At 53.7% G+C, this 25,924-nt stretch overlaps 5 protein-coding genes and 1 long non-coding RNA gene across 11 annotated transcripts in view; 1 reads left to right on the plus strand and 5 right to left on the minus strand.

The window, feature by feature from the left end:
- The window catches only part of MVP (major vault protein), an 18,850-nt gene extending 16,981 nt beyond the window's left edge, over positions 1-1,869 (minus strand). Inside the window, exon 1 of the mRNA XM_057487138.1 lies at positions 1,755-1,869. The gene's annotated coding sequence lies outside the window, so the exon portion shown is untranslated. The remainder of the gene's footprint in view (positions 1-1,754) is intronic.
- On the minus strand, positions 497-4,619 carry PAGR1 (PAXIP1 associated glutamate rich protein 1). The gene is made up of 3 exons (XM_036917708.2): positions 3,764-4,619; positions 3,471-3,553; positions 497-2,520 (listed from the first exon to the last, which is right to left on the minus strand). Exons 1-3 carry the CDS (start codon positions 4,243-4,245, stop codon positions 2,321-2,323), a joined length of 765 nt encoding a protein of 254 aa, XP_036773603.1. The 5' UTR covers positions 4,246-4,619; the 3' UTR covers positions 497-2,320.
- LOC118928456 (uncharacterized) overlaps positions 4,506-25,924 on the plus strand; it is a 25,025-nt gene continuing 3,606 nt past the window's right edge. Inside the window, exons 1-2 of one of the 2 annotated variants that reach the window (XR_005031239.2) lie at positions 4,506-4,641; positions 16,727-16,876. This is a non-coding gene — a long non-coding RNA (uncharacterized LOC118928456). The other variant, XR_005031237.2, reaches the window with a different exon arrangement.
- On the minus strand, positions 4,902-8,479 carry PRRT2 (proline rich transmembrane protein 2). The gene is made up of 4 exons (XM_036917706.2): positions 8,359-8,479; positions 6,715-7,670; positions 6,200-6,332; positions 4,902-6,031 (listed from the first exon to the last, which is right to left on the minus strand). Exons 2-4 carry the CDS (start codon positions 7,603-7,605, stop codon positions 6,021-6,023), a joined length of 1,035 nt encoding a protein of 344 aa, XP_036773601.2. The 5' UTR covers positions 7,606-7,670; positions 8,359-8,479; the 3' UTR covers positions 4,902-6,020.
- On the minus strand, positions 9,570-14,669 carry MAZ (MYC associated zinc finger protein). Of its 5 annotated transcripts, XM_057487141.1 has the most exons (7): positions 14,490-14,669; positions 13,802-13,888; positions 12,870-13,723; positions 12,410-12,473; positions 11,967-12,138; positions 10,949-11,173; positions 10,510-10,643 (listed from the first exon to the last, which is right to left on the minus strand). In XM_057487141.1, exons 1-6 carry the CDS (start codon positions 14,523-14,525, stop codon positions 10,971-10,973), a joined length of 1,416 nt encoding a protein of 471 aa, XP_057343124.1. In that variant the 5' UTR covers positions 14,526-14,669; the 3' UTR covers positions 10,510-10,643; positions 10,949-10,970. The 5 variants fall into 5 exon arrangements, with proteins under 5 accessions (XP_036773597.1, XP_036773594.1, XP_057343124.1 ...); XM_036917702.2 differs by lacking the exon at positions 10,949-11,173 and having other exon boundaries at positions 9,570-10,643; positions 14,490-14,665; XM_036917698.2 differs by lacking the exon at positions 14,490-14,669 and having other exon boundaries at positions 13,802-14,319.
- Positions 15,284-25,924, minus strand: part of KIF22 (kinesin family member 22) — a 13,599-nt gene continuing 2,958 nt past the window's right edge. The window contains exons 2-14 of the mRNA XM_036917697.2: positions 22,840-23,035; positions 21,420-21,547; positions 21,185-21,339; positions 20,752-20,961; positions 20,436-20,666; positions 20,145-20,298; positions 19,893-20,028; positions 17,856-18,024; positions 17,162-17,330; positions 16,700-16,767; positions 15,678-15,887; positions 15,510-15,569; positions 15,284-15,424 (exon numbers count right to left, since the gene is read on the minus strand). Of these exons, the coding sequence (XP_036773592.2) occupies positions 15,377-15,424; positions 15,510-15,569; positions 15,678-15,887; positions 16,700-16,767; positions 17,162-17,330; positions 17,856-18,024; positions 19,893-20,028; positions 20,145-20,298; positions 20,436-20,666; positions 20,752-20,961; positions 21,185-21,339; positions 21,420-21,547; positions 22,840-23,035 (1,934 nt within the window). The 3' untranslated portion in view covers positions 15,284-15,376. The remainder of the gene's footprint in view (positions 15,425-15,509; positions 15,570-15,677; positions 15,888-16,699; positions 16,768-17,161; positions 17,331-17,855; positions 18,025-19,892; positions 20,029-20,144; positions 20,299-20,435; positions 20,667-20,751; positions 20,962-21,184; positions 21,340-21,419; positions 21,548-22,839; positions 23,036-25,924) is intronic.

Consider the following 25,924-nt stretch of genomic DNA (forward strand, 5'->3'; position numbering starts at 1 on the left):
CTTGCCAGCATCACTTCTGTGGAGCTTAGGTTTAGGAAAACATATGAAGTTCAGCATAAACAGGGACTCAACTAGGCAGTTTCCCTTATTTTAAGAAAATCTTAGGACACTCCAGCCCAACTGGCCTGCTTTGAGAGAGCAGCAGCTTGGTGGTCTCACTAGGGACAGAACAGAAACTGCCTACTCAGGATATCTCTTGCCTTCCCTCCATCCTACCTCCCAGACGCTGCCAATTAATGTCAGTCATTGAAGGTGAGGATGCCTCAATTAGCAGTGACTCAGGAACCAGGCTTCAGAACCCCTGATCCAGATCAATGTTTTCTCATCTCGTCCAATTATAGGACTCAGCCGGCAGTATTGGTCCTACTTCCCAGGCCTCACCCCAGACCCACCAGGCCAGGGTTTCCAGGAGAGGAATTCTGGAATTTGTATCTTTGGTAATCTCAAAGTAATCCCAAATAACAGCCCCCACTTATTAAGAACTTTGTGTCAGGCATTGTATTAAGTGCCTTTAATTAACTCATTTAATCCTCACAAGAGCCTAGAAGTTAAGAAACATTGCTCAGGATCACACAATGATCAAAAAATGGATCCAGAATTCCACACCAGGTAGCATGATTGCAGAGCCCTCAAACCAGGAGGCAGCATGGCTTCTCAGGCAGCAGTGTTAAGACTGTAAGCACAGAACAAGAAGGTAAGGACCTTAACTAGGGCTGGGCACTCTGGAGGAAACAGTGTCAATAGCAGTCCAAAGGTGAGCATTTTCTGCAACCTGGGAGGGCAACACCCAACAAAGAGGCATGAGTTACCCTGGAGCCCTCAGGCTGTCCCTGGACCATCATCCATTCAAAGTGGCTGCCCTACCTACTCAAGGCTTTGGAGGGCTTCCCTGCCCAGAAAGGTTCATCAGGAGCAGGCTGGGTACCCTGTGTGCTAAAGGCTAAAACAGGAGTTTCCAGGGAGTCCGTTGACATCGCACTTGACAACCAGCCTTTCCTAGGAGTCTACCCAGGCAGGGAGCAGAGAACAGAGGGATATCTGCCTCACTATGACTTCCTGCCCCTTTATGCTCTGCTCCTGAGTGCCAGCTCCAGGATCCACCACAGGCTGGTGGGTCCAAATGAGTTTCCTGCTTTTCACTTCCTCCCCTCAAAGTAAAAAAAAATGAAATAAAAAAAGCCTTGCTCACCAAACTACACCTTCAGGAAATCAAGCCTACCTTAAATTCCTTCTGCTAATGACTTGTCAAGTGATCTGCAAGGGCCACAGTTGGCACAGCCCTGAGTGGAGCAGTAGGAAAATCTCAACATTTGGCATAGTTAAGTGATCTCAACGGGGATAAGTCACATTCTAAAAGCTCAAGGGGACAGGCCAGAGTCTAGGTCCCCAGGGAAGGGGACAGATGAGTATAGATTGCAGAGATCAGTCTAGCTCCAGAAGAGAGTTTGAGTGGCCTCCTGATGTTATTTCTGATGTGAGAGCCTTAGGTCAGAGGGGCCTGAAATTTTGAAGGTGAGGGGTGTTGGCAAGGTGACAAATTGATCTACCTTACTTCCAAAGACAGAAACATCCAACAAGAAACGCAAAATGTCTTGAGGCCACACCCCAATCCACTTCCTCCCTACTCTCATTCAGAGGTCCTACCTTCCCCGGCAGAACAAGGCCCTAGAAAGCGGGTGAGGGCTAAGAGAGCCTTGAGGGACACAAGATCCCACCACTGGTTTGGGGCTTTGGAGCTACAGCAAAGTACTCACATCCACAAATACAGCGGCTACAAGACTCCTCAGATCAGGAAACTGACAGGCCTGGCCCAGGCCAGCCCTAAGTTCCAGGCAGGGCAGGCTCGGTGGGTGGGGCTTGGGCATTTAAAGGGCCCTTGCAGCTGGTTCTCCTTTTCTCCTCTGGGTGCAGCTGAAGGAACTGCAACTCATTCAGCCTGACGGCCAGGTGGCAGTGCTGGAGTGAGACTGCACAGCTGGAAGGTCCAAGACAGGGGGCAGGTGCAGACTGACTGCCTCATCTGGCTTTAGTTTCCCAATCTGAGCAAATACAATTCTGCCTTTCCATAATGGTTTGGGCTCTAGCTGAAGCTCCTCCTCTAAGAGAACTTTGAATTTTTTATTTTAAATTCAGAAAATCCAAACAGATGTTCAACAGCACACACACACACACACACACACATACTCTCTTTCTGGCAAGGTACTGTGTTGGGAGCTTGGAATTTCTCTCCTCTTTCCAGGTTTCTCAGTGCCCTGGATTAGGGAGGGCAGGACAAGGCCCAGGGACATGCTCTGCATCTTAAGGGTTAGGGCAGCAGCAGTCAGTATTTCCGCTGCCGGGGGAAGAGAGTACTCCCTGAGGACCGGAGTGGGGGGCTGCTGGGGCTGGGGTCCTCTGAGTCCAGGCTGAAGAGGTCCCTGCCAGTGCGAAGGATCTGCTCCTCCAGCTTCTTGTGTCGCTTCATGTCTGAGAGGACCTTGTCTAGGCGGGCTTCCCGTTTCTGGCTCCTGGCTGAGCTTCCTAGAGAAGGGTAAGATGAAAAATGTAGAAGGGAGCGAGGCAGTGTGCACCAGACCTGCCAGGATGTTACTAAGTACTTGGGGAGTACGTTAAACATAAAGACTTCTCAAGCCTCTGAGGTTTAGGGTTGGGCCTTAGATGGGGTAGGCAGCGAAGGTCTGAATTATGAGAAGGCACCAGTAGTGTGAAGACCAGGGAAGAGCATTCCAGATAGGAGAAGAGCAAGTACAAAGGCCCCAGGGTAAGAACAGGGAGATCTGTTCAAAGACAGTGTTGAGAGCTGGGGGAAATGGTGAAAGATGAGGCCAAAGGAATGATTTACAGGCCATAAGGGATTTGGATCTCTAGTTTAGATGGAAATGTCTTTGGAAGCTATGTGTGTGTTGGGGGGTCTCTCCCAACATGCTCTTCCCCCAAGAAGTGACAAGATTTATACTTTAAAAGTATCATTCTGGTTGCTGAGACTGGAGACAGGAAGACCAGTTAGGAACCACTGCAACTATCCAGGCAAGAGATGGCAGCTTTGAAGGTGATGAGGGTGCAGTGTTGAAGGTGGAGAGTAGATGAACTTGGAAATGCTGTGGAGGCAGAGCTCACAAGACTTGCTGCTGCCTTGAATGTTGGGGTAAAAGGAGAAATCAAGAATGGCTTCAAGGGTAAATTCTAGGGAAGGCACGTGGGGTGGGGAATTGGGTCAGATTAGGAGGTGTATATACAGTACTACTGGACTTCTGGGGAGATGGAGATAAAAGGGAAGCAGGACAGAATTATCTGTGATAGCTTCTTAAATGAAAATGGGGTATCAATCTAAACCGGAAAGATGGCGCCACTGGGTGTGAATGCTCTTTCCTGCAGATACAAGTTGTGTAGCAACCAAGGCACCAAAAGGCCCGTTTTAGGGAGTCAGCTATTGACTAAGTGGGAGTGGAGGTCTCCCTTCTTGTCTGTACCTGGGGTGCGTCTCCGGTCAATCAGAGAGTCCTTTGGTGTCAATGGCTCATCGTCAAAGTCAAATTCTGTGGGCATGTGCTGTCTGGTACAAATGGACAGAAAGTGAAGGGTGAGGATGGTCCCCTCAAGCTCCCACACACGTGTTTCTCCCCAGCCTGCAGGCTTTTCCTCTCCTACTCTCCTCCCTCCCTCCACTTCTCAAGCTCTTGGGTACCAACTTCCCTCCCAATGTCCTCCAGGCATCAGCAGTGCAGCCCCAGGGATGTAAACAAGTGTAAGGGTGTGCCCTCACTTTTCCTCTTCCTCCTCTTTGGCCTCTGGCTCCTCATCGGATCTCTCCTCTTCGCTCTGCGCATCAGGCGTGGGTGGTCGGCGGGGCAGGATCTCAGCCTGAAGCTCCAGGGTACCGTGGGCAGCCAACAGTTCATACAGCCTCTGGATTTCGGAGGGGGGTGGCATCCAGGGCTGCCCATCCTCGGGCAGCTCCATCTCCTCATCGCTGCAGAGCACACACCAGTCCTCGGATTCTCCCTTGGCTTGCTCTTCCCCCTCAGCTCTGGGGACTTCTGCCTGCACCTCCTCGACCCCAGACTCCTCAGGCTCAGCCTCTTTCCGGCCTCCTCCCCCTTCTTCCTCGGCATTATGGGCCGAAGCAGAAGGGCTTCCGGTATCCACCACAGCTAGAGCTTGGAGGCCAGAGGTCACTTGCCCCTCTTCAGACAGAGGCGCCACTGTGGTGGCCGCAGTGTCTCCAAGACCGCGGACAAGGGTCATAGGCCACTAGGGAAAGGGCCCTGAGATAAGAGGCGTAGAAGTACTAAACCGAGGAGGGGGTCCCCTACCCCACAGCGGCTTGGGTTCCCCAGGGGTTTGAGAATGTCTCTTCAACCAATCAGGCTCCAAGAGCGCGGCCCCTGCAACCAGACCGTCTGTCCCCAGGAGGAGGCGCTTAGTCCCCGGCCGGAGAGCTGCGGAACGGTTCTTCTCACCTTCACACCGCCCCTCTCCACACTACGCAGCGCCCTCTCCCCACACCTCGCAGTTCTGCCTCCTCAGTCGCCGTACCCTACCGCAACTACGACCCGCCTCCCAGGCTGCGCAGAGCCACAGTACGCAGGCGCACAGAGATGGCGCGAGAAGCGCCACTCTAATCAGAACTATTTGGAAGAGGTAAGCAAGAGGCTTGCACATGCGCAGGTAGGTGCTTGGCATACTAGGCTTCTGCCCACAATAAAGATGGCGACCTAGAAGGCGCATGCGCACATCGCCCCGCAATTCTGCTCTAACGGCGGCGATACCAGAGCCCTCGGCAGACGGATGTAAGGACCAACTAAGAGTGGAGGCGAGTCTCATGCAGTCTCCGTTTATTGACGTTTCAGACTCATGCAGCATCCGGCATACAAAAAGGGGTAATCAGTTTGATGTATCCTTTTTTTTTCTTTTAAGACTTTTTAGTTTTTTTCCCCACACTTTTTTTTAGAAAACAAAGACCCGCACCTTCGAATCGCGTCATAGCTGGATCCCCGCCTCCCCAGCGGACTGTTGAGTGCGACAAACCTCCCTCGATCTCTTAGAAAGTAATTATAGAGCTCCCACCCCTCCCTCGCTCCCTGCAGCTGAGAGCTTTGGTCCTATTTTGGGGGTTCTTTCGTTACAAAGCACGTGACCACAGCCCCACTGCCTTTATAAACTCGTTGACTGGGTTAAGAAGCCCAGGTAGGGCAAGTCCACTGGCCTGACCAGGGAGCGGCAGCAATCGCGGCCCTCCCTTCTCCCAGTGCTGTTTGAAACAGTGCTCGCCACCCCTGCCCAAGTCCCCCAAAGAGGCCTGGCTTGCTGGCAGTGCGACCCTGAGGCGCCCGGGGGACGTCTGGACAGTCGGAGAACAGTCGGAGCCCTGGGCTAGGGAGCCTTCTCCTTACACCGCTCCCTCCCCGTCTTATCTAAGTGCTGGAATTTTTGAAGAATAAACGGTGGCAGGAGGATAGGGGAGAGGATCCTGAGGGGAGGAGGAAAGGTAGCTGAGGGAAGATGAGGAGGCAGAAGAAGAAAGTGGTGGAGCATGAGGAGAGGGAAAGGGAAATTATAAAGGAGAGAAGGAAGAAAGGAATGGGGGAATATGCCAAGACAATGAAAGTTGGGAGGGGGACACCAGAGTTGAAGTGCAGGGAATTCAGGGCATTGGAAGAAGTGCAGGAAGGCTGGGAGAGATGCAAGGGGGCTGAGAACAGAGTTTGGGAGATGTTCAAGGAAGTTTCCAGAAGTGCAGGAGGTTTCCAGAAGTGCAGGGATGGGAGGCCAAGAGGCTGGACGGAATACAGGCAGAAGTGCAGGAAGGTTGGAAACAGTGCAGGGAAATGGGAGGCCTAGGTTGGCAGAGGAGCCTGGCAGGATGCAGGAACAGGAAAGAAGCTGTAAACAAGGCCGCCCAGGCTCCCTTGGTCCCCTTGGGTGCAGGCCTGGGCCATCAATTAGGCTCCTCCTGGGGAGGATGGGCCCAAGGCAGCTCCCAACAGGAAGAAAAGTCTTGGAATGCAGGGCAGAGCCCCTCACTTATACACTGTGGGAGAGGAGAGGGAGGGACAGAGAGGGTTAGGGGGGAGGGGGAGACAAGGAGAGACAAAGGAGAAGTAGGGAGGACAGACAGGAGAGAGCAGGGGCAGGGGTTAGTAAAGCTGCCCTTGTCAACCCTACCATTCCTCCCAGTCTGTCCCGGACCCCCACTCACCGCCTAAGTTGATGACGCAGGAGGCGATGATGATGAGGACCCCCCCTACCAGGGCCACGATGCTTAAGAGCTTGGCCACGCGGCCCAGACGCTGGGCCCCATCCACGTCCCCCTGCTGCAGGCTGTTCCGGGACTGGGGTTAGGTGAGGGGTGGGGCATCATAGCCCAGTTCAGGAGAAGCCAGCCCAGCAGGGATCAGGTGAAAGAGTCGTCCAGAGGAGATAGGCCAGCCCCATGGACAGTGGTTAAGGGAAGGAGGGTTGGAAAGGCAAGGCGAGGAGGGCACAGGTCAGCAAGGCAGTGTGAAACATGTCTTGATATCCCTCCCACCTAAAGGGGTAAGGCAATCATGGCTCAGAGGGTGGAGTCCTAGGGAGAGGCAAGCAAAGGCCCCATAATTGGGAAGTGAGATCCATGCAGAGAGGGAAGGTGAGGTTACTCCTGGGGCTCTGTCCCAGCGGTGGCCGGAATCTGGGAGTCACAGCAGGCCTGGGCCAGGGTCCCATGGGGCTCACCATGACGGCATAAGCGAAGGCCACGATGTTGACAGGCCACATGGGGCAGAAGCAGGACAAGATGGCGAGGATGATGTAGTCCCGAGGTTTCTGAGTGCCTTCACCCCCCTCGACCCCAGACCCTGCTAGCTGGGAGCTGGAGTGGCGGCTCAGGCTACCTCGGGGAGATCCTGGATGCCCACTGTGACCCCTTCTTAGTCGGTCCTCCTCAACCAGCTGCTGTAGCACACGGGGAGGAGCCCCATTGGCTGGGGTTTTTTTTGTAGAGGGTGGTGAGTGAGGTTGGGGGGCTGGGCCCTCTTCCCCATCACCAGCCTGCAGGGGAACCACGGCCCCATTCTCCTGTTTTTCCCCCATGCTCTCAGTCAGAGTCTCAGGGGTAGGGTCCTCCTGGGTAGGGGTCTCTGGCTGAAGGGCTGGCTTGGGGATGGGCTGGGAACCTGACTGGGGATCTGGATGAGGGTCTGACTGGGGGTCTGCTAGGGGAGTGGGTTCTGAGGCTGGCTCAAGTGGGGCTGCAGACTCCAGGTTGGACCCCTGGTCTGCAGTGGCCTCTTTGCTCACTTCTGGTTTGGGTGCTGACTCTTGGCATGCTTCTTTGGGGTTGGGGTTGGCCTTCGATTCCCCTCCTGGGCCTGAGCTGAGGTCTCTGGCCTGGGCTGTTTCTGGGGCCCCAGCTGGGGTCTCTGTGTTTTCTGGAGCCAGTCCAGCCTTGGGCTCTGAGTCCACAGGGTCCCCAGCGATGTCTGGGCCTGGTTGCAGGGCCTCTGGTTCTTCTGGGACCTGGAGAGGGCCAGTTTTGGCTTCAGGATGGCCAGGCCCTTCTCCCTGGGTCTGGGGACCCTCCTCTATCTGCTTCATCTTAGAGACCTCAGAGCTGCTGACTGCCATCTTGAGATGGGAACAGGGAGAGGGCCTCTGTGGGGAGGTTAGAGCAGCAGAGACAGCAGCAAATCCTAGAAGAGGAGGAGACAGGCTTGGTATGAGGAGGGAAGAGGTGGCTCTCAGCACTACAGCTCAAGAGGGCTATGCTCCTGTCGCAGGGCTAGCCTTGGGGTGCCTCTGGGAAGAGGAAGAAAAGTTGGGGTTTACTTTGCCTTGGGTGGGACAGTCTGGGGAGGGGAGGGGTGCTCTGCTCAGTCTTCTGCTAGGAGAGCCCTGGGAAGATTAACCCTTTTGTAAACAGAACCCTCCCGTGGTCTCTTCCTGGGTTCACCCAACAATACCTATACTCTGAGATCCCATAAGATGCCCCAGCACCCCCAAATCAACAAGCTGTATAAACACTCGTTCACTCCGACAGGCAGACTGGGCAAATGACTCGGTACTCACATTCCACTCCCTCTGCATCCTCCCCTCCTCCCTGGGCGCCCAGCCGGTGCGGTTTTCTTGCTGCGTGTTGGGGGTGCAGACGCCCCTGCCCCTCTCTGGGAGGACCTGGTATCTCCTCTGAGCCCCTTCTCAGCCCCTCGCCCAGGGATTCCCTCACCTCCGGGGGACCGGCGCCACCTCTCCCACTGGCGTGGCCCGCCCAGCACCATCAACCAGTCCGCCAGGCGCCCGCATGTTTATGCAGCCCTCTAGGAGCCCGTCGTCTGTCCGTGCGCGTATCCTACCCTCGGCCTCAGTCCATTCCCGTCTCACCTCGACGTCGGCCTCCAGACTTCTCCCGCTGCTGCCGCCACCGCTGCGTTGCAGCAGCCGCAGCCGGGAGGGAGCGAGTCAGCGAGCGAGCGAGGGAGGGAGGCGGCGGGTCTCCCCTCCTCTCAGGTCCCCACCCCTCCCCTACGCGCCGCCGCCGCCAACGCGCGCCGCCCCCGCCCCTTGCACGCCTCCCGCCGCTCCTCTCCGGGAGGGAGCCTTGCGTGCCAGGCCCCGCGTTACCCGGGCAACCTGCCGGGGGTCCGCTCATACCCCCTCCCTGTCCCTTCTCACGCGCGCCTCCGAGGGGTGCCCCATTCCCAAGCCCTGGGCCGCTCCCGCCAACGGTCACCGGGGGTCCTGGCAGAGGCAGGATTTGGAGGAAACGGAGGGGTCTGCGAGGAGACAGGACCAGAGACAGGCAGGACGGGTGGAGGCACCCCGACAAGCAAAGAAAAGAGAAGGGAGGCAAATCTTGGGGAGGCTGCACATAAGTATGGTGGGTTTTCACAGGACAGCCTGCAGAACAGGAAATCCCCCTACCTCCAAGGAAGCAGCAGCAGAAATGGATACTGTAAAGTTCAAGAAAAGGTACCTGGAAGGGAAGAAGCCAGGACTGGAAAGGGGATTCCAAGAGGCAAGGCCAAGGCTGCAAGGGCAATCTGGAACAGTAGGAGGGGGCTGGGGCGGAGGAGCCCGAGTAAGCGCAGGGTGGAAGGTGCCAAGAATTAAACGGACAAGTGCAGTTTCTATTCCGGACCTCACTGCCCCGTTCTAGGGCTCAGACTCCCCTAGCCGTCCTGCAACATCCACCACCACCACCTCAGAGCCTTGGGGATGCACAGGTATTGGGTGGGGACTGAGCAGCAGGTAGTGGGTATGGATGGGGGTGAGAAGCATCTTATGTCCAGCAAGCCCATTTGGATTTCTAACCCAGGCTTCTTCAAACCACTAGTGACTATTCTGGGCCTGTCCAGACTGAGTATTCCCCAGAGACCTGGGGGGTCCTGGAACTTGCTCTCCACAGCCTCAGGAGCCTGGCCGCACCCTGAATCTGGCTGCAGCCACTGATGCTGCCTCTGGGGAGGGAGGAGCCAGGGCCCCAAAGCTGGGCAGGGCAACAACAGGGACTGACAGCAGGTGCAAGTAGAAGCCCTTTGGAGGTGGGGAACTGGGGGCCTGGTTAAGAGCAATTCATTCAATCGAGTCACAGACAGGTTTTTATTTAAAATTTATTGTAATCGGGTCCGCGCAGAAAAGGGGGGGTGAAGGGAGGGGAACATGCAGGGGACACAGGAACACGATGACATGGCCAGAGCCACAGCTTCTGTTGTGGGAGAGGAGGATGAAAAGAAAAGGCCAGGGCTGGAGCTGGGATGGAAGAGGGAAGTGGGATACACTGCAGCTGCATTCCCCCCACTCCCAGGAAGCACTCTAGTCCCTGGATTCCCCCATTTACCCTGGCTCCCTAAGAGTCCATCTCTCATCCTACCTCTGGCCCTAGTGGCTCCTCCTTTTGCTCCCCTTGACTTGTTTTCCCCTGACGGATTCTCAAGTAGGATGTTCAGGGCCTGACCTTGAACAACCTCACCTTATGAAGGCACAAACTTTGCCTTCCTTATTTCTGCCCCTTCTCAAATCGCACCTTTCCCTTTGGGAGGGAATCTTTGATTCCCCTCCTTCCTCTCCTCCCTCCCCCTGGAAAAAAAAAAGCACCAACTCCCCATAAGGGGCAGCAGACAGTAGTGGGGGCGGACTGGAAGGAGGAGAGCAAGAAGGACCATCAAGGGAGAAGGCTCACAAATCCCCAGAAGGGTAGGGCAGGGGCTTACAGAGAGGAGAGGGCATGAGGGCTATGGCCACTCCTGTCCTCTGCCACCCCTGCCCACTGTCCAGGGGTTTCAACACAACTGAGGGGACAGGTGTGTATGGGGTCAGGTCTGAAAGGGAGAAGATAGGAGCAGGAGAAACAAATCGTTAAAACCTAGCGAATTCCCCTAAGAAAACATTTTTTCCTCCTTTCCTTCTGGAGGCGCCTTGGTGATGGGGGAAGTAGTGAGGAGTTGGTGGGAAAAGAGAGGGAAAGAGGAGATGGTATCAAGGGACTTTCCTCCATTCTCCCCTCTTCCCCCACCAACCTGGAGCTCACCAGGGCTGGGAGGGAAGTGGCTGAGAGCTCACGGGCACCCCCTCGGCCCCCGAGAGGGAGCCCACAGCTGTGGGAGGGGCCGCCACCACTGCTGCTGCCGCCGCCGCCGCTGCCGCCATTGGACAAACCTCACCGGTACCTGCAGTGAGAAACACCAGATCACAGTGCAATTTGAATGGCAAGAGCCACCACTCCTTGTCCCAGACTTTCCCAGACTCCCTCCCTTGGGACACAGCCGTTGCTTACTTCCTATTTGGTCCCCAGTCTCCGGCCTGCATCTTTATCCAGTTCTTCTGAAGGGCCCTCCCTGTCCCCAGAAGTGTTCCTAACTTGAGTGATAGATGGGTATCCCTGGCGCCTTCCTGAGATCCCCTATTGGGCCCTTTGAGCCCCGTCGTCCCACACACCCCATCCCACCCCCCCAGCCATTGCCCCACGCCTTGCCTGGTGGGTGCAGGGGTCCCCCTCAGCAGGTGGGCTGTGGCTGGGGGGCATCTCCCGGGACAGGGGGGGCGGCCCCCCCCAGATGGGTCTGCATGTGGCCGGCCAGCTGGGCAGGGGTCTTGCAGTGCACGCTGCACAGCTTGCACAGGATGCGGTCAGCCCGCGGGGCCTGGAGCCCGTGGTCCTTCACCGCGTGGATGCGCAGGTATGCTGCCGTGGTGAAGCCTATTGGGGGGGGTGGATTGGGGTTGGGGGGGGTGGGGGTCAGCCAAGTGGAGACCCCAGAGACGGGGCTGTTCTCCTAGGCTGGGGACACCCTCTTCAGATGGCCCTGTTCTCCTCCCACCACATCCTTGGTAGCCTGGGGCCAACTACTCTGCTGTGGCACAGCCCTGCCCTGAGCTTGGGACCTGCTTGAGTGGTGTCAGCCTCTTGGCCTTGGTACCCACAGAGCCCATTCTCTGTGGCAGGGGACTCTCTCCTGGGGTGACAGGACACTGATTCCTAGCCACTTGAAGGGCTTACCCTCAGACGGCTGTGTCCCCTCCCTCCAGTACCCCATACGATCTTAGCCCGTTACTCGGTGAATATGTGGATCTGTCTAAAAGCAGTTTCTTTGCTACTGGGGCACTGCGTGTGCTTGTTAAACACCTGTTGATGTACTCCACTTGCCCCAGGAGCCGAAGAGGAGAACTTGTGGCTGCGTAGCTGTGATTCTGCCTTCTGACCAGTGGGAACTAGCTCTCTTGACCACACCTTCCCCAGAGCAGCCATGTCCCACTCCCACTGTCCCACACACACCCAGAAGTCATGTCTTTCTGGCAGGTCCATCTCCGGCCATGACCTCTTAGAACTTAATGATGTTCAGTCATCCCAGTGCTGCTTCATTTGCGTCCTAATGTGCTCTAGATGCCATTAAGCCCTTAGCTACAGCACCTTTAACCCACATCTGTGGAAAGACCTCTGGGTTTGTCCCCACCCTTTGTCCCAGGCCCTCCCAGCATTGCTCAGCACGTACCTTTGTTGCAGAGCTCACAGACATGGTGAGGGCCCTGGCTGTGCACCTTCATGTGGTCCGAAATATAAGCCGAGCTCAGCATCTTGCCACACACATGACATGGAACCTTCTCCTCGTGTCGTACTGTGTGCGCCCGCAGTCGATCCTTCGTAGCAAAAGCTGCCTCACATTTCTGGGGAAGCGGGAGGGGAGTGGGGGTTGTCAGGAGAGTTAAAGCTTCAGCAGGTGGGGAGAGGGGGGCAAGAGGCTAAAGGAACCAGAGCCTTGGGGATCTTTGATCTGTAGGAAATGGGAATGAAATGACAAGACCTTAAGGAGGGATGAGAAAATGGAGTGAAAAAACAAAAAGAGAGAGAAAAAGGGGATCTGAGAGGCTGAACTCAGACAGCTACAATGAGGTTCAAAATCATGAAAACCAGGACAGGAGGAGACAGACTTCCTACCTCACATTTGAAGGGCCGCTCTGTTGAGTGCACTTGTCTGACGTGACTGTTGAGGTGATCCGGCCTGGGAATACGTTGGGGTTGGGGTTAGGGTCCTGGGGTGTGGAGATGCCCCCAAATCTGCCTTAGTATACAGCAGGCTTTAACAAAGGTCCCTGCATTTCCTCCCGAGCTCTGGCCTTCTGGCCTTCCAGTCCTAGTTAGGCTGGAAATCCCTCCCCTGACGCAAGGCAGGCTAGTCCTCCTCCCACGCCAAACTTCCCTTCAACAGAAAGACCCACTTCCTCTCCTAAATACCACCCCCGGCTCCCTGGTAACCAGGAGAGGCTTTCCTCCCTCCCTCCCTGGGAGTGGTTCCCGGTTGCCATCCTCAGACACTTTCTCCCACCCCACCAGCCAAGGCCAGGCCATCTCCATTGCTGTCCCTCCCGCCCCACGGTGGCTGAGGCCCCGTGCACACCGGGAGAAGCTCTTGCCACAGTGGGAGCAGTTGTAGGGCTTGTGCACAGCGCCGTCATGTGAGCGCACATGGTAGCTCATGCGGTCCTTGCGCTTGAAGCGCTGCTGGCACACCGGGCACTGGTAGGGCTTCTCGTCCGAGTGCGACAGCTTGTGTCGGTTCAGGTGGTAGACGTCGCGGAAAGCCTTGCCACACATCTCACAAGCGTGGTTCTTCCGGATGCGCTTTCCCGAGGCGGTCGTGGTCACCACGCCACCTGGGGCCACTGCGGCCGCTCCGCTGCTGGCACCCGCTTCTCCCCCTCCCCCGCTGGCGCTGCTCAGCTGGGGTACACTCAGGAGGCTCAGGGGCACCATGGTGGGCATCTTCATAGCACCCGTGGGAACCCGGCCGGCCTTGGCTCCCGTGTGGATAGCCTCGTGCCGCCGAAGGTTGTAGCCGTTCTTGAACTCCTTGGCGCAAAGAGCACAGATGTAGGGCCCCTTACTCTTTGTCTTCTTCTCCAAGGCAGAAGCAACAGGGGCCACGGCGACCGTCGAGGTTGGGGCTACGACGGCGGTGGCCGCGGCTGCAGCGATGGTGGCGGCAGACACAGGGGGCGCGGCCTCGGCAGCTGGCGCCGACACCGGCGGGGGCGGCGGAGGGGGAGCTGGGGGCTGCTTCAAAGCCGCTGTGTCCACTGTGGAGGCGGCGGCCGGGGTCGGGGGCGCAGCAGCAACGGCGGCGGCGGCCGCGGCAGCTGCTGCCGCGGCGGCGGCGGCAGACTCTTGGGCGGCGGCAAGAACCGGGAGCAAGTCCACCTGGAGGGGCTCGGCCGCCGGGGCCTGGGGCGTGGGGGGGGGTGCCGGCGTGGCCTGCGAAGACAAGGCGCCGTGTGGGCCGCGGCCGCGGGTCGGCGCCCTCCCGGCCCGCCACGGCCGGCCCTTACTCACCTGGAATGGACTCTGGGCGCAGCCCTGGGAGGCAAAGAAGCGGGACTGGAGCTCAGCCCCGACCTGCAGGGGGTTCTGGGCGTGACCCTGAGGTGGCGGGAAGGAGTTCATGAGGCCGCCCACCCCCCGGGAGTCCAGGCCCAGCACGGGGAAGGGGGGGGCCAACAGCGTGCAAGGGAACACGGGGAACATGGCCTCGGTCACGGCGGTGCCCCCGGGGCTCAGCGGGGGCCGGGGGCGCGGGCCGCACGGGGCCCAGGCTCGGGGAGCCGCCCCCGGCCGGTCGGGCTGGGCCGCGCCGAACGCATGGCCCGCAGGCCGCGCCGCCGCCCGCGCACCCCGGCCGGCGGGAGGAAGGAGGGCGCCTGGCGAAGCGCGGCGGCGACGCCCCCTAGGTGGGGGCGCGAGGCCCCGCGGGGCTGGGGGTCGGGGTCGGAGGGCGGGGGCCCGAGCGGCGGCGGCCCCTGCTGGAGCCTGGCGGGGCGGGGTGGGGGGAGCGAGGGAGCTGCTTCGGCCCCCGCGGCGCGCGCGCGCGCGCGCGCGCGCGCTCGCCCAGCCGGCGCCTCGGGGAGGGCGGGGGAGGGCGTGAGGGAGGGAGGGGGACAGCTGCGCGCGCACCGGGTGCGCGGAGTAGGGGGTTGGGACGGGAGGGGGTGTGGGAAGTGGGGCGGGGGGAGGGGGTTGTTACCTGGAAGATGAAGCTGCTCCAGTTGCCGGGATCCATGGCGGAGGGAGGGAGGGAGGTAGCTTGCGCTCACCCTGGGGCGGGAGGAGGAGGAGGCGGCAGTGGGGGAGGGGAGCCCAGGGAGGAGGTGCGCGCGGCGGGCAGGAGGGGGCAAGGAGGAGGAGGGTGGGGGGAGCGGAGCACACTGCGCGTGGGGAGGGCGGGCGGGGGGCGCGAGGACACACAAGAGGCTGGAGCGGGCGCGAGCGCAAGCGCGAGCGCGCGAGGCCAGCGGGAGGAGGGCGGTACGAGAGGGACTCTGGTGGGAGGAGGGACGGGGGAGCCACCCAGCAGCCCGAGTCGCCCCGAGCGCGAGACCCCTGAGATGGTCGCTGATTGGCTGACGATGGCGCAGGTGGTGGGCGCGCGGAAGACAGTGCAGCTTTTCTTCACCTCCCCCCTCAGATTCCACACCCCTCCACCGGCCGTTATTTCGCGCGCACGCGCAAAATGCCGCTGTCGTTGCTGAGCGGGAGAATAGGGGAGCGCGCGCCGGGGGTACGGATGAGGCGGAGCTAAACTAAGCGCGTGCCCTCTTAACGGTCGTCGTCCTCCGACTTTCACGTTAGCTTTTTGTTTCCTTTCGGCCACCGTTTTTTACCCCCTCCCCACTCCAGTGGTTTATTTACAATCCTGCGCTGCTTCGTGTTTTCCCAAAGATGGCGCCCCAAGAAGTTAGCTTGTAGGTTGTGTGGGCCTTCCCAAGGGCAATTCTGCCTTGGCCCCGCCCCGGAGTCTCAAGAATCAGGCTGAAGCACAGGAGTAAATACTGTATTTACATGACAAGCGGTTATCCGTGGATTTAAAAAAGAAAAACAACAACGCGACAGAGTCAGGAGAGGAGCTGGGAATCAGGAGGGGCCACAGCTCTGGTCTGCTGCGAGACCCAGGATGTTCGCCTGCAACACAAGAGGGAAGGGAGAGCAGCGTTAGAGCCCGCGGCAGAGCAGAGACCAAAGGAAAGGGGCCAAGCTGTGAACTCACCTTAAGGAATGACTCCATCTGTTTCCCAGATATGCCCTCCACGCGTTCCAGGTCCTCCACCTGGCAGGACAGCAGCGATGTCAAAGGGGCCTAGGGGGTTCCAGATTCTTTGCCCCACCCCCCCAAGCCCCCAACTCCATTCCAGGGCTGCCCTCCCTGAGCCATTACCTGGCTGAAAGGGCCGTGAAGCTCCCTCCAGCCCACGATGAGCTGGGCTTTCTTATGGCCTATGCGCTGCAGGCTGCGCAGTTCCCGGGCTGAGCCTTCGTTCAGCAGATCTAGTATTTTTTGGCGCCCATGAGCCAATAGTTCCGGGCTGATCTGTAGCTCCCAGCAGTCCTCAGCCTTCTCCGGTTCTGAGGCATCCAGGGACTCCAGCTATATGAGGTAGGGGGAGGTGAGTAACAAAAGCAGATTAAGCTGCAGCTTGCGGCAGCAAACAGCTTTGGACTCCTCTGTTAAGGATAAGAGCCTAACAGCAGCTACCTCCTTGCACCACCACCACCACCCCCGCCCCCGACAACTTCTTTTCCTCCTGTCGAGTGTGTCCAAAAACCCTTCCCTATGGTGGCTCTCTGGGCTGAATCCCGTTTTTATCTGACTTGTGAAAAAGTGGTAACAGAGTTGCCGTGAAAATCAAATGAATTAATGAATGTAAAGCACACAGTAAACTCTTAAAATCTTGTCTCTCTTCTCTAAAAAGTAAGTTCTTTCACAGCTAGGAAAACACACAGGAAAAGGTACTCAATAAATTGCACCCCCAAAGCCCCTCCCCACCTGGAACCTGTCATTTCCGTTTTTAGGTAGTTCTTCCAGTGTTGTTTCATTCCTTGATTGCTTAGGTCATGTTTCCCAAACGCGGGACCCTTAAGTTTATAGAGGGCAGGATCAGGACTATACACATCTACTAAGTACTACTGACAGGGTGAGAACCATCCAGAAGAAAGGAAAGTAGGTGATAAGACACCTACTCTGTTAGGTACATTCATCATATAGGTACATTTCATCCTAAATGTGAAGTATCTGCCCTCCCAGGGTAAGCAACTTGGAAGAGTTGCAAATAGCTGATAAGTGTTCTGACAGGTTGTGTAACTCCATGGCCAGTGCTCTGCGCACTGGAGCTCAGGAGCCCACTACCCTTTTTCCTTACTACCATTTCTCCTAGGGTCTAACCCTCCAGCTCCTCTCACCTTTCTCTTCCGGCCTTTCTTCTTCAGGATATGGATCTTGGCATGTGGGGAGGCTGCCTGCTCCTGAACTGAAAGCAAGAATTGTGAACGAGAGTCATGGCTGAGGCTGCTTTTCACCTGCCCTGGAAGCTGCTTGGTTCTCCCATTCCTGACTCCCCAGTTCCCTTTCCTCCTAAGGTATCTATCCTCTTCTTTTGTTATGTTTCCACATCGCCACCATTTACCTGTATTTGAAAGTAATCTCAAGTGGTCTTGCACTATAGTCATGCACTTGTCAGTCTACCCCATTGTACGAGATGCCTGAGAACAGAGCACCCAGCTCTACTTCAGAGCTTCTTAACCCGTCTCTGGGGCTAGCATATGATGGAAGGACATGAGTAATATGAGGATAGCTGCTTCTAACACCTCCTCCCTTCTGAGCTCTGTTATCTGGGCCCTCCCGGACCCCAGAATGAATCTTACTTAGTTGTAAGGGCATCACCACAGCCTTTTTTAAGGACTTCGTTGCTGTGACTGTGCGGTGGGTCAGGGGTCGGAGCACTGTGGGAGAGCAATTCTCTTTCTCCTTTGAGTCCGCAGCCTCCTGGGCCAGCACCTTAGCTTCTAGTTCTTTTTGCTTCATCTTAAGCCTCTGTTAGAAAGGATCAGGGAGAGAGATGACCCAGCACCAACTTTAGGGCAGCTGGAAGGGCAGTGGATTAGGTAAGTGAGTGTGCAGAGCTCTGAGGCCTTAGAAAGGCAAGGACCAATGGGAGAAGCTACCAGAGGACAACTGGGGAACTCAATATAATTAAGAGCCTTCTAATGATCAGGGCTGCCATAAGTAGAAGAAGCCTCTTTGCAAAACACTGAAGGGAAGAACTGTTTAAGCAAAGGATCCTAACTTAATTTGAGCTGGATTTTAGGGGATGGCAGTATCTTACTTTTGTTCCTTTCTCCTGGAATTTCTTCCTCTCACCTCCTCACATCTGATCTGTTACTTTACAAGATTCAGCCATGTTAAGGACATTCAAGCAGAAGTGAGAGAACAGAGATTCTGGTGCTAGGTGAAAATGATGTTGGTCCTGCCTTTAAGGGTGTCCTTCCCTATCTGAAGATCCTCAGATTGCTTCTCAAAGCCAGTAGAAATCGCATTCCCCACCTCCCCAACACTTACCTCAATCTCCAAATCCTTTTCCTCCACTGTTTTCATGAGCACCATCCGCTCTCTCCTTGGGGTGCTCAGCAGAGGGGTCCCTTGGCTCCCCTGGGAGCCCAGCAGACGGTCCAAGCTTAGAAGGCGCTCCAGCATGGCCGGGTCCATGCTACTTAGCTTCTGTAGGGGGCTGAGCAGACAAAGAAGTTACTCTCCACCTATCCCTCTCATCACCCTCTCTAACAGCAGGATTCCCCTTATCATGCCTTAACTTGGTGTTTTCTGGGATTCCAGACCCTGGTGCTTACTTGCTGGGCAGCCCTGAGCAAATCATCTACTCTCTCTGGGTGCAGTGTCTTCACAGATGAATGGGGATGGATCACTATCTGTACAAATAGCCTCTCAGGGATGCCAGGAGATCAGATGAGAATGGGCATTTAATGAACACCTGAGTTTCAGGTATCCAGGATCTAAGATGTTGCCCTGCCCTGGCAGCATTCACTGTCTAATAGAAAGTAAGAGACTATGATAAGGTGACAGCAAGGACTATGTGCCTGTCCATTTGAAGGAGCAGTCAGGAAGATCTTCAAAGAGGAGGTCATCTTCAGCAGGGCTTTGGAATCCACTGAAGACGTCAAATGCCAAACCTTTCTCCTTTGGGCAGTAGGAAAGGCCTATTCAAGCAGAGTCCTGACTTAGCCTAAATGTGGTAATGCCTAACATTTATTCCTTCTCTGGAATTTTTTTCCCTCACATCTGATCTCAATTATCATTTAAAGTCAGTTTGATGCCACCTTTCCCATGATGCCCAGCTTGTGTGTCTTCTTTCCTACACTGAACTAACTCCTCCAGGACAGGGACTGCTCTCTTCTTTGTGTGTAAGTGCCTAGGAAGAACAGGATCAGAAATATGCGTGAATGCTACAAGTCACTTCTTACTTCCTGGCTCTCCCAGATCAATCAGCTCCTCCATCTTTACTGCACTCCTACTATCTACCTTGTGTCATATACTTATGTTCCGTCTTATTTCCCCTACTGAAATGTGAGCCCCTAAGGGCAGGATCTGATTAGGTCTGATGTGCCCTTCCTCTGAGCTTACCTAGGGTGCATATCTGTTAGAGATCATGCCTGTTCATATGTAATACAGATGTGCATGTTTCCCTAGTTTGTGCATAAGAAAGGGGATTGCTGACAAATGGCTTGAGGACAAGATTGAGAGATGGGGTTCTGAGTGAACAAGCACCTTTTTTATGTATGCTATCCTTCCTCAACTATAATAGCCCCCAGGGCAAATTGTACTAATCCTTGGCCTTCTCTCAAAGCACTTCTGTTCAGTGGCCTTAGGACTTAATGTGGTTTAGAGAGGATTTATTTGGCATTAGGGTAGAAACAGGACAAAGTTAAAGCTGCAGCTGGCTCCTTAGAGTTAGGGACGGCCAGGTGGCCAGACAGAGAAAGCACGACCACTAAATAGAAGTAACCTGACAATTAGTTTGTACTGGGCTATGAGGTGGGACTATTAGAACCAGGGAGGGGGGTTATACACACAGAAGGGACTTAGAGAAGCTTTGTTTGCATTGAGGGTAGAAGCAGGGCAAAGTTAGGAGAGCAACTGGCTCCTTGGAGTTATGGAGAGGTTAGACTCTTAACAGAGGTCTCAGCAAGACACAGCTCTTTCATCTCTTTTTTCCTTTGCTTTGCTGTTCTTCTCTGGACCTGAGAGACCTCACCCAGATTACTCCTTGAGCCAAAAGCAAAAGTGCTTGTCCTCAAAACAGCTGCCCCAAAATGTGAGGTTTTGCTGATGGCATTAAAGGGATTGGAAAATGAAAAGGGAATGGGCCAGAAGCTTAAAGAGGCAGCCTTTTAGGGCCCAGGTAGCAGTCCAGAAGATAAGAGATTAATCTTCACACTTCAGTAAATTCAATAGAGTAGGATTTTGAGTGAATTCAATAGAGAGGAACAAGTTAGCAGTGCAAAGGATTTTACAGGCTAAACCCACTGCTGCTCTGCAACCAACCCAGACACAACAGAAAAGGCCCACCCCCTGCCTGCTCACCTGAGTTTCTCGGAGGCAGAGGCTGGAGCTGCTGGGGGCTCAGGATTCCCAATGTCTTCTTCCTCAGGGCCTCGGGCTCTTTTTGCCTCTGATGGGCCTAGCAGTTCTTTCTGAGACAGTTTAACTGGTGCCAAGACTAGGGATGATTGGAGTGGGGATAGTATCAGCCTCTGTGCTGATGCTTGGTGGATCTAGCAAACTCCCCAATTGTCCAGAGACAGCCTTTCCACTCCTGCCAACCCCAGTCCTCACCATGAAGTTGCAGGCTCTCATTGGTAAAAGGCCGGTTGATCACTTCCTTGGACCTTGCAGCAAAGTTGAGTGCAGAGACTGTGTCTAGGTAGAAATGTCTCTCGGGCGCAATGTTGGCAATGAGGATGCTGTGGGCTGAGCCACCCAGAGAGTCCTAAGGGACGGGGATTGGGCTGAATAGGTGGACCAGAAGCCCCACATTTCTATTCCTTGACTGCTGTTCCCCAGCCTCCTACCACACCTAAGAAACTCCTTCTCCAACCCCATTTACCCCAAGATGGGTGGCCTGACCTGCAACAGACGAGTGAGCTTGCTGTCCCGGTAAGGTACACGAGGAAGGCCCTGGTTCAGTGCATCCACCACCTTGCCCAGTACGAAGAGGGAAGTATTGATGGCTCCACTCTCCTTCAGCCGCAGGCCCTTGTTGCCTGTGCGCCGGTTGTCCTCTGAGCCAGCCAAGTCAATCAGATAGAGTTTCCCCTCCCGCTGGCGAAAGGGGGCCAAACGTTCCCGCTGATCGACCTGGGAGTAAAAGCAAGGGCCCCAGGCTTAGTTCAAAGAGGCTCCAGGGGCTTCCCAGGTCCTCAGGCCTGTCAGTGGGCCTCACCTTAACCAGGAGCACAGCATGACTGCGGGAGGAGCGCTGGTTGAAGCGGGTGGCTCCCACAGTCCGATTTCGACTGGCTGGCAGGAAGTGCTGCTCAAAATCAGCAAAGCTAGTGATGGGCTTCTGTATGAGACCTGGAATTAGGATGTTTCCTCGACAGTCTTCTCGGATCACCAGGTCTCCTGATGCAGGGTCTAAGAGGTCTAATACCTGTTGGAGCAGAGAGAGGCAGGGTGAATTCTCCAGACAAAAGCTGCTTACTTCCTGGGGATCAGTGTCCTTTTCTCTGTTGGAGTTTCAAAAGTTGTACTATCTGCTACTCCAACCTCCATCTTTTAGGTCTTACCTCCTTATTAGAGCAGAGCTTCATGTTAGAACTGGGTCTTATTTTGACCCTTTGTTTCTTCCCTCCCCAACAAGAGTGTGGCCTCACCTTCTCTTGGTATATCTCTAAGTAGGACATAGTGACAGACAAGGCCCATGGCCTGCCTTCAGCACCTTCCTCCCTTGTGAGCTGTAGAAGGTCCATGAGAGCCCGGGGAATCACTCCAGGTTGCTCTGGGCTGCCCAGCATAGTGTGCGTCTTCCCTAGGGAGAGTGGAGATTGCTGTGAGATTTTCCTCCCCACTCCCTAGTTGGCCCATAGCTGTTCCCTGTCTGGCTCTCACCTGCTCCTGTGGGCCCATAGGCGAGCACACTGGCATTCTGCCCTTCCAGCAAGTGTCTTAGGATGGGCTGCACTGATCCTGCATAAATGTCTTGCTGAGAGCTCCTCTCCCCATAGAAGGCATCAAACCTGCAAGCAAGAAGAAAGAAGGGAATTAGTGAAGGGTGCCATTCTCACCCAGACCAGAATACTGGCCCCAGATTTAAGAATCTGTCCCTTTTATTGAATAAAGTTAGAAGGCACCCCCTGAACAACCTCTTCTGTCCCATTCCCTATATTGGTATGAGGAATATGAGATGAATCTGAGGTCCCTGCTCTTGGGATTTCTGCAGTCTACTGGGATAGATAGATATCCATACTTTGCTATGATTCAGGAAATGAAGATAAGAGTGCACTAGAAAGTATAACTGATTATGCTTGAGAAAGGAGCATTTTGCCAAAGAGAAGAGAAGGATATTCTATGTATCAAAAATAGCACACAGACAAGACTTGGTGTGAAAGTGCAGGGCTTCCCTATCTTTTTCACATGACAGTATATTTAGGAAGTAGTATTTGTACACCATAATGGAGTAAACAGTGGATGCTGGTTATGAGATTCTATACACCTGTAGCCCATTCGTTGCACTCTGGTGGAGAAGTTGTGGCTGAGTCCACAGTAGGGATTAGTCTAAGTGGAGTGTAGCATGAGGCTGGAAAGAAACTGAAGCCAAATCATCAAGGGCCTAGAATGGGGTCAGCAAAGTTTTTTCTGTAAAGTGCCAAATAGCAAATAGTTAGGCTTTGTGGGCCATGTGGCTCCTTTTGCAACTATTCAACTTTGGCATTATAGTCAGAAAGTAGCCACAGACAATATGCAAATAAGTGTGGTTATATTCCAATAAAACTTTTATTTACAAAAAGACTCCTGGTCAGATATGACCTGGAGGCTGTAGTTTGCTACCCCTAGCCTAGAATAACAGGCCAAGAGTCTGAACTTTAAATGTCCAATGGAATTTAAAGTAGCTACCCTTGTGAGTTCTGTCCTCAAATCTGGGTGGTCTTCCCTGATACCACCAAGTGAGAGCCTGGTTGGCTAGCTGGCTGTGTTCCCCCAACCTTTCCCTTACTTCCCCAGACCCTAGATGGGACTCCCTTGCTCACATTCCTCTCTGTGCCTATTCCCTGCACAAGGCTGTGGTCAGTAAGGCATGTCTGATTCAGCCTCCAGTCTTTCCCCACAGTGGCCTACAGAGGACCTGCCACAGCAGGCACCCATGTGCATTTCCTGAATGGACAAAAGAAGGTGTGGGGAACAAAGCTGTGCTAAAAAAAAGCAAGGACCCTGAGGAGGCAGGTCTGAGAAACTAATTGTCTGGGTGAGTGATAGCATGAGCAGACCCAGGAGAGAGAGGGATGAAAGGGAAGAGTGGCCTAAACCTTACTGGTATTTGAGTGTCTCTTGGTGGTTTCTCCAGTTGGCAATCTCTAGAGAACATCTGTCCAGACCCCGTACACAGGGCAGGTCATTTGCTCCAGCTGTTCCATCCACAAATGGCCGCAGTCGCACAGCCACCCTTACTCGAGCTGGAGGTGGACGCCGGCCAGCTCCCACCTTGCTTAGCCGACAGCGACCAGCTCCTAGAGAGAAGATAAGTTTTAGGCATGAAGTATGGTGGCAGCACAGAGGAAGCAGGGACCAGCTTTGCTGAGAGATAAGAGTAGAAGTCTTGGAGGAAGAGGTACTTAATACAGCTGAGCTCTATCAGGATGAAGGGGAGCTTGAGAAGCCTTCTAGGCAGAAGGCATGGCATGTGCAAAAGCAAAGAGGTGTGAAAGCATACCCTCCCCGGGGAACTGGTCAGGCAGCACGCTGTGTGTGTTCTGTTAGTGAGGGTGAACAGAGAAGGGCAGGAGAGAAGAAAAAATGAATCAAATATGTGGTCTCAGGAGGAGTATGGTGTGAGGTTAGAGGAGATTATGTATAGTTCAGGGACTGTAAACCATATTGTGTATTTAGCAAACATTAACATTTATTAAGCACTGACTACATGCCAGGCACACTTTAATCTTCATGGTGCCCCTGAGAGGTAGGTTCTATTAGTCCCATTTACCAACGAAGAAGCTCACAGAGGTGCAGCAGCTCTTCTGAACACATTGGTATTTTATTCTTGGGGCCATGTGGCCATTACTGTCCTGTATCATAGCCTACATTTTGTCCTTTTGCTCTTCAAAGAAGGAAGAAGCATAGTCTACAAACAAAACAAACCCCAGCATCTTAGTAAACTAGAGACCCCAGAACCTTGACCTGGGTGGGAAGCAGGTCTGGAGGCCATTGGGAGTGCCAGGGGCCACGGCCACAGCTCATTCTGTGGGAGCTTTCTCCCCCAGCTATACTATAGGTGTCCCCAAGCTTGGCCTCAGTTCCTTCCCTGCTCTACAAGGAGGTCCAGCAGGGTGTAGATTGTAATGTGTACACAAATAACCTGGAAGAGCTTGTTACAATGCAGATTGGGTTTCAGTTCCTGGGGTGATGCCTGAGATTATTCATTTCTAACAAACTCCCAGATGAGGTGGATGCTGTGGGTGGGACACACTGACTGCCAAGGTATTGCAGACCAACATCCCAGAGTTGCTCTCAGGATTAAAATAGTTGACATTTGCTCTCCACCCAAAACCAGTCAATGAACTGCCTGACTTTTCTGTGTCTTTTATTTCTTACCTGAGGTTTACGATACATACTTACACACACACTAAACTGTAAACAATGGTTTTCCCTTGATGGGGGATTATGTGGGTTTACTTTCTGTTACCCAGTTCTGTAATGCTGTAATGTCTATAATATTTGCATTAAAAATAAAAAGACACTGTGGATTCCTTGTTTGGAAGGGATCAAGTTGAGAGGCAGCCCTCAGTCTCTTTCTGTCCTTGCTCAGTTTGCAAAAGGCACTGACATGCAAATCCTTCTCTATTATAAGCTTTCTGTTTAGTTTTCTTTCAATCTAAGTTATTTGGGAAAAAAAAATATATGAATTACTTTTATCACCAGAAAACACATTAAACTAAAAGCAAAAAAAAAAAACCTCTTTATTTTTGCACAGGTTGAAAGCTGTAAAGTATCTTATAAGGAGGATATTTCTCTGTTTTACATTGGAGGGTACCAAGATGTAGCTAGCAGCAGAATTCAAACAGATCACCTGCAAAAGCTCGCTTTTAATGAGGATGCCATATTGCCTTTCTGCTATATACTAATTCAGAAAATTCTTGGCAGTTCTGACTCTTTCTCTTTTGCCAGTGGTTAGCAGCTGGTTGTTGGGAACCACAGACATATAAGGCAAGAGACTGCTGTGGTGGCCAACAGAGAAACCCAAGACAAAAGTGAACAGACTACCCCTGGAAAGAATATTATACAAAATAAGACATACCCATAAGCTGATGGCCTGTTTCAAGAATTGGGCCTCTGTTCCTTCATCTGATAAATGAAGCAAGTAACACCACTTCTCACTTTATGGTTTACAAAGCAATTGGCCATCTGGTTTTCATTTGATCCTCATAACAATCCTGAAAGTCGGTAGCAAGTAAGCAAAAACCTGTGCAGATTAGAAAACTACAGTGCAGAGTTTACTGACTTGTCAAAAATGTGTGCAGGGGCCTCCCATAGCCTAGCCCACACAAAGTTTTTTGTGAGAACGAGAAAGATGGCAGATACAGAAGCACTTAAGGAAGTGCAGTGATAGATATAAGGGAAAGGAAGTCTGCAGTGATGAAGAAAGTATAGACTCTGTTCAGACAGAGCTGAATTCAAATTCCAGCTCTAACACTTACTAGCTTGTGACTTTGGGCAAATGACTTAACATTCATGTGCTCTGGTTTCCTTGTCTATAAAATGAGGTGGGGTGGGCCTTAAAGGGCTTAATGGAGATCAGAAGAAGTAACATGTAAAATGCCAGCACAGTAACTAGCATATAGTAGGTAGGTTCATTATTCAAGGTGAGATGGCCTGGGTTCAAATCCAAGCTCTTCCACTTACAACTAACTAAAAAGCCTGGGGAAATGATTTTCTATTCCTGTGCCTCCATTTCCACACCTGTAAAATGGGAATACTTACTCATTGTGTTGTTCAGGCAATAATAAGGTAATTCATGTAAAAGTACTTAGGACAGCATTTGGTACTTAGTGTAAGCTCAGTAAGTGTTTTATTTTCTATCTATCCCATTTTCCAAATGAGGAAACCTCAGTATAGAGAGGTTACCTAACTTGCTAGTGATTAACAGCTTGCTAGTGACAGCTTCAAATGAAGATCTAATTCCAAAGTTCATTATATGAATCCCTGGGCTTCCTCAGCCTCTTCATCTTTGTATCCCCATGGGCCTTGGAGTCAGAGACAGGTTCCATCTACTAGCTGTGTGACCTTGGGAAGGCTTCTTAACCTCTTCAAGCCTCAGTTTCTCTTTATAAAATAACAACAGTATAGACCCTAGGAAGACTGTGGGGAGACAGAGAAACAATATGCATACAATGTTTAGCACC

This window comes from Manis pentadactyla, chromosome 10, assembly GCF_030020395.1.
Source record: "Manis pentadactyla isolate mManPen7 chromosome 10, mManPen7.hap1, whole genome shotgun sequence".
In the NCBI taxonomy this organism is placed as follows: Eukaryota; Metazoa; Chordata; class Mammalia; order Pholidota; family Manidae; genus Manis; species Manis pentadactyla.

Excerpts from the sequence above, each read along its gene's own strand:
- PAGR1 (XM_036917708.2), bottom strand. The coding sequence starts at position 4,245 with ATGACCCTTGTCCGCGGTCTTGGAGACACTGCGGCCACCACAGTGGCG. Across the intron at positions 3,554-3,763 it reads AAAGAGGAGGAAGAGGAAAA|ACAGCACATGCCCACAGAAT; the intron begins GTGAGGGCACAC and ends CATTTGTACCAG. Across the intron at positions 2,521-3,470 it reads TGACCGGAGACGCACCCCAG|GAAGCTCAGCCAGGAGCCAG; the intron begins GTACAGACAAGA and ends ACCCTTCTCTAG.
- MAZ (XM_036917698.2), bottom strand. The coding sequence starts at position 13,993 with ATGTTCCCCGTGTTCCCTTGCACGCTGTTGGCCCCCCCCTTCCCCGTG. Across the intron at positions 12,474-12,869 it reads TGTGGCAAGAGCTTCTCCCG|GCCGGATCACCTCAACAGTC; the intron begins GTGTGCACGGGG and ends ACGTATTCCCAG. Across the intron at positions 11,174-11,966 it reads CTGTGAGCTCTGCAACAAAG|GCTTCACCACGGCAGCATAC; the intron begins GTACGTGCTGAG and ends CCCCCCCAATAG.
- PRRT2 (XM_036917706.2), bottom strand. The coding sequence starts at position 7,605 with ATGGCAGTCAGCAGCTCTGAGGTCTCTAAGATGAAGCAGATAGAGGAG. Across the intron at positions 6,333-6,714 it reads CCTTCGCTTATGCCGTCATG|TCCCGGAACAGCCTGCAGCA; the intron begins GTGAGCCCCATG and ends ACCTAACCCCAG.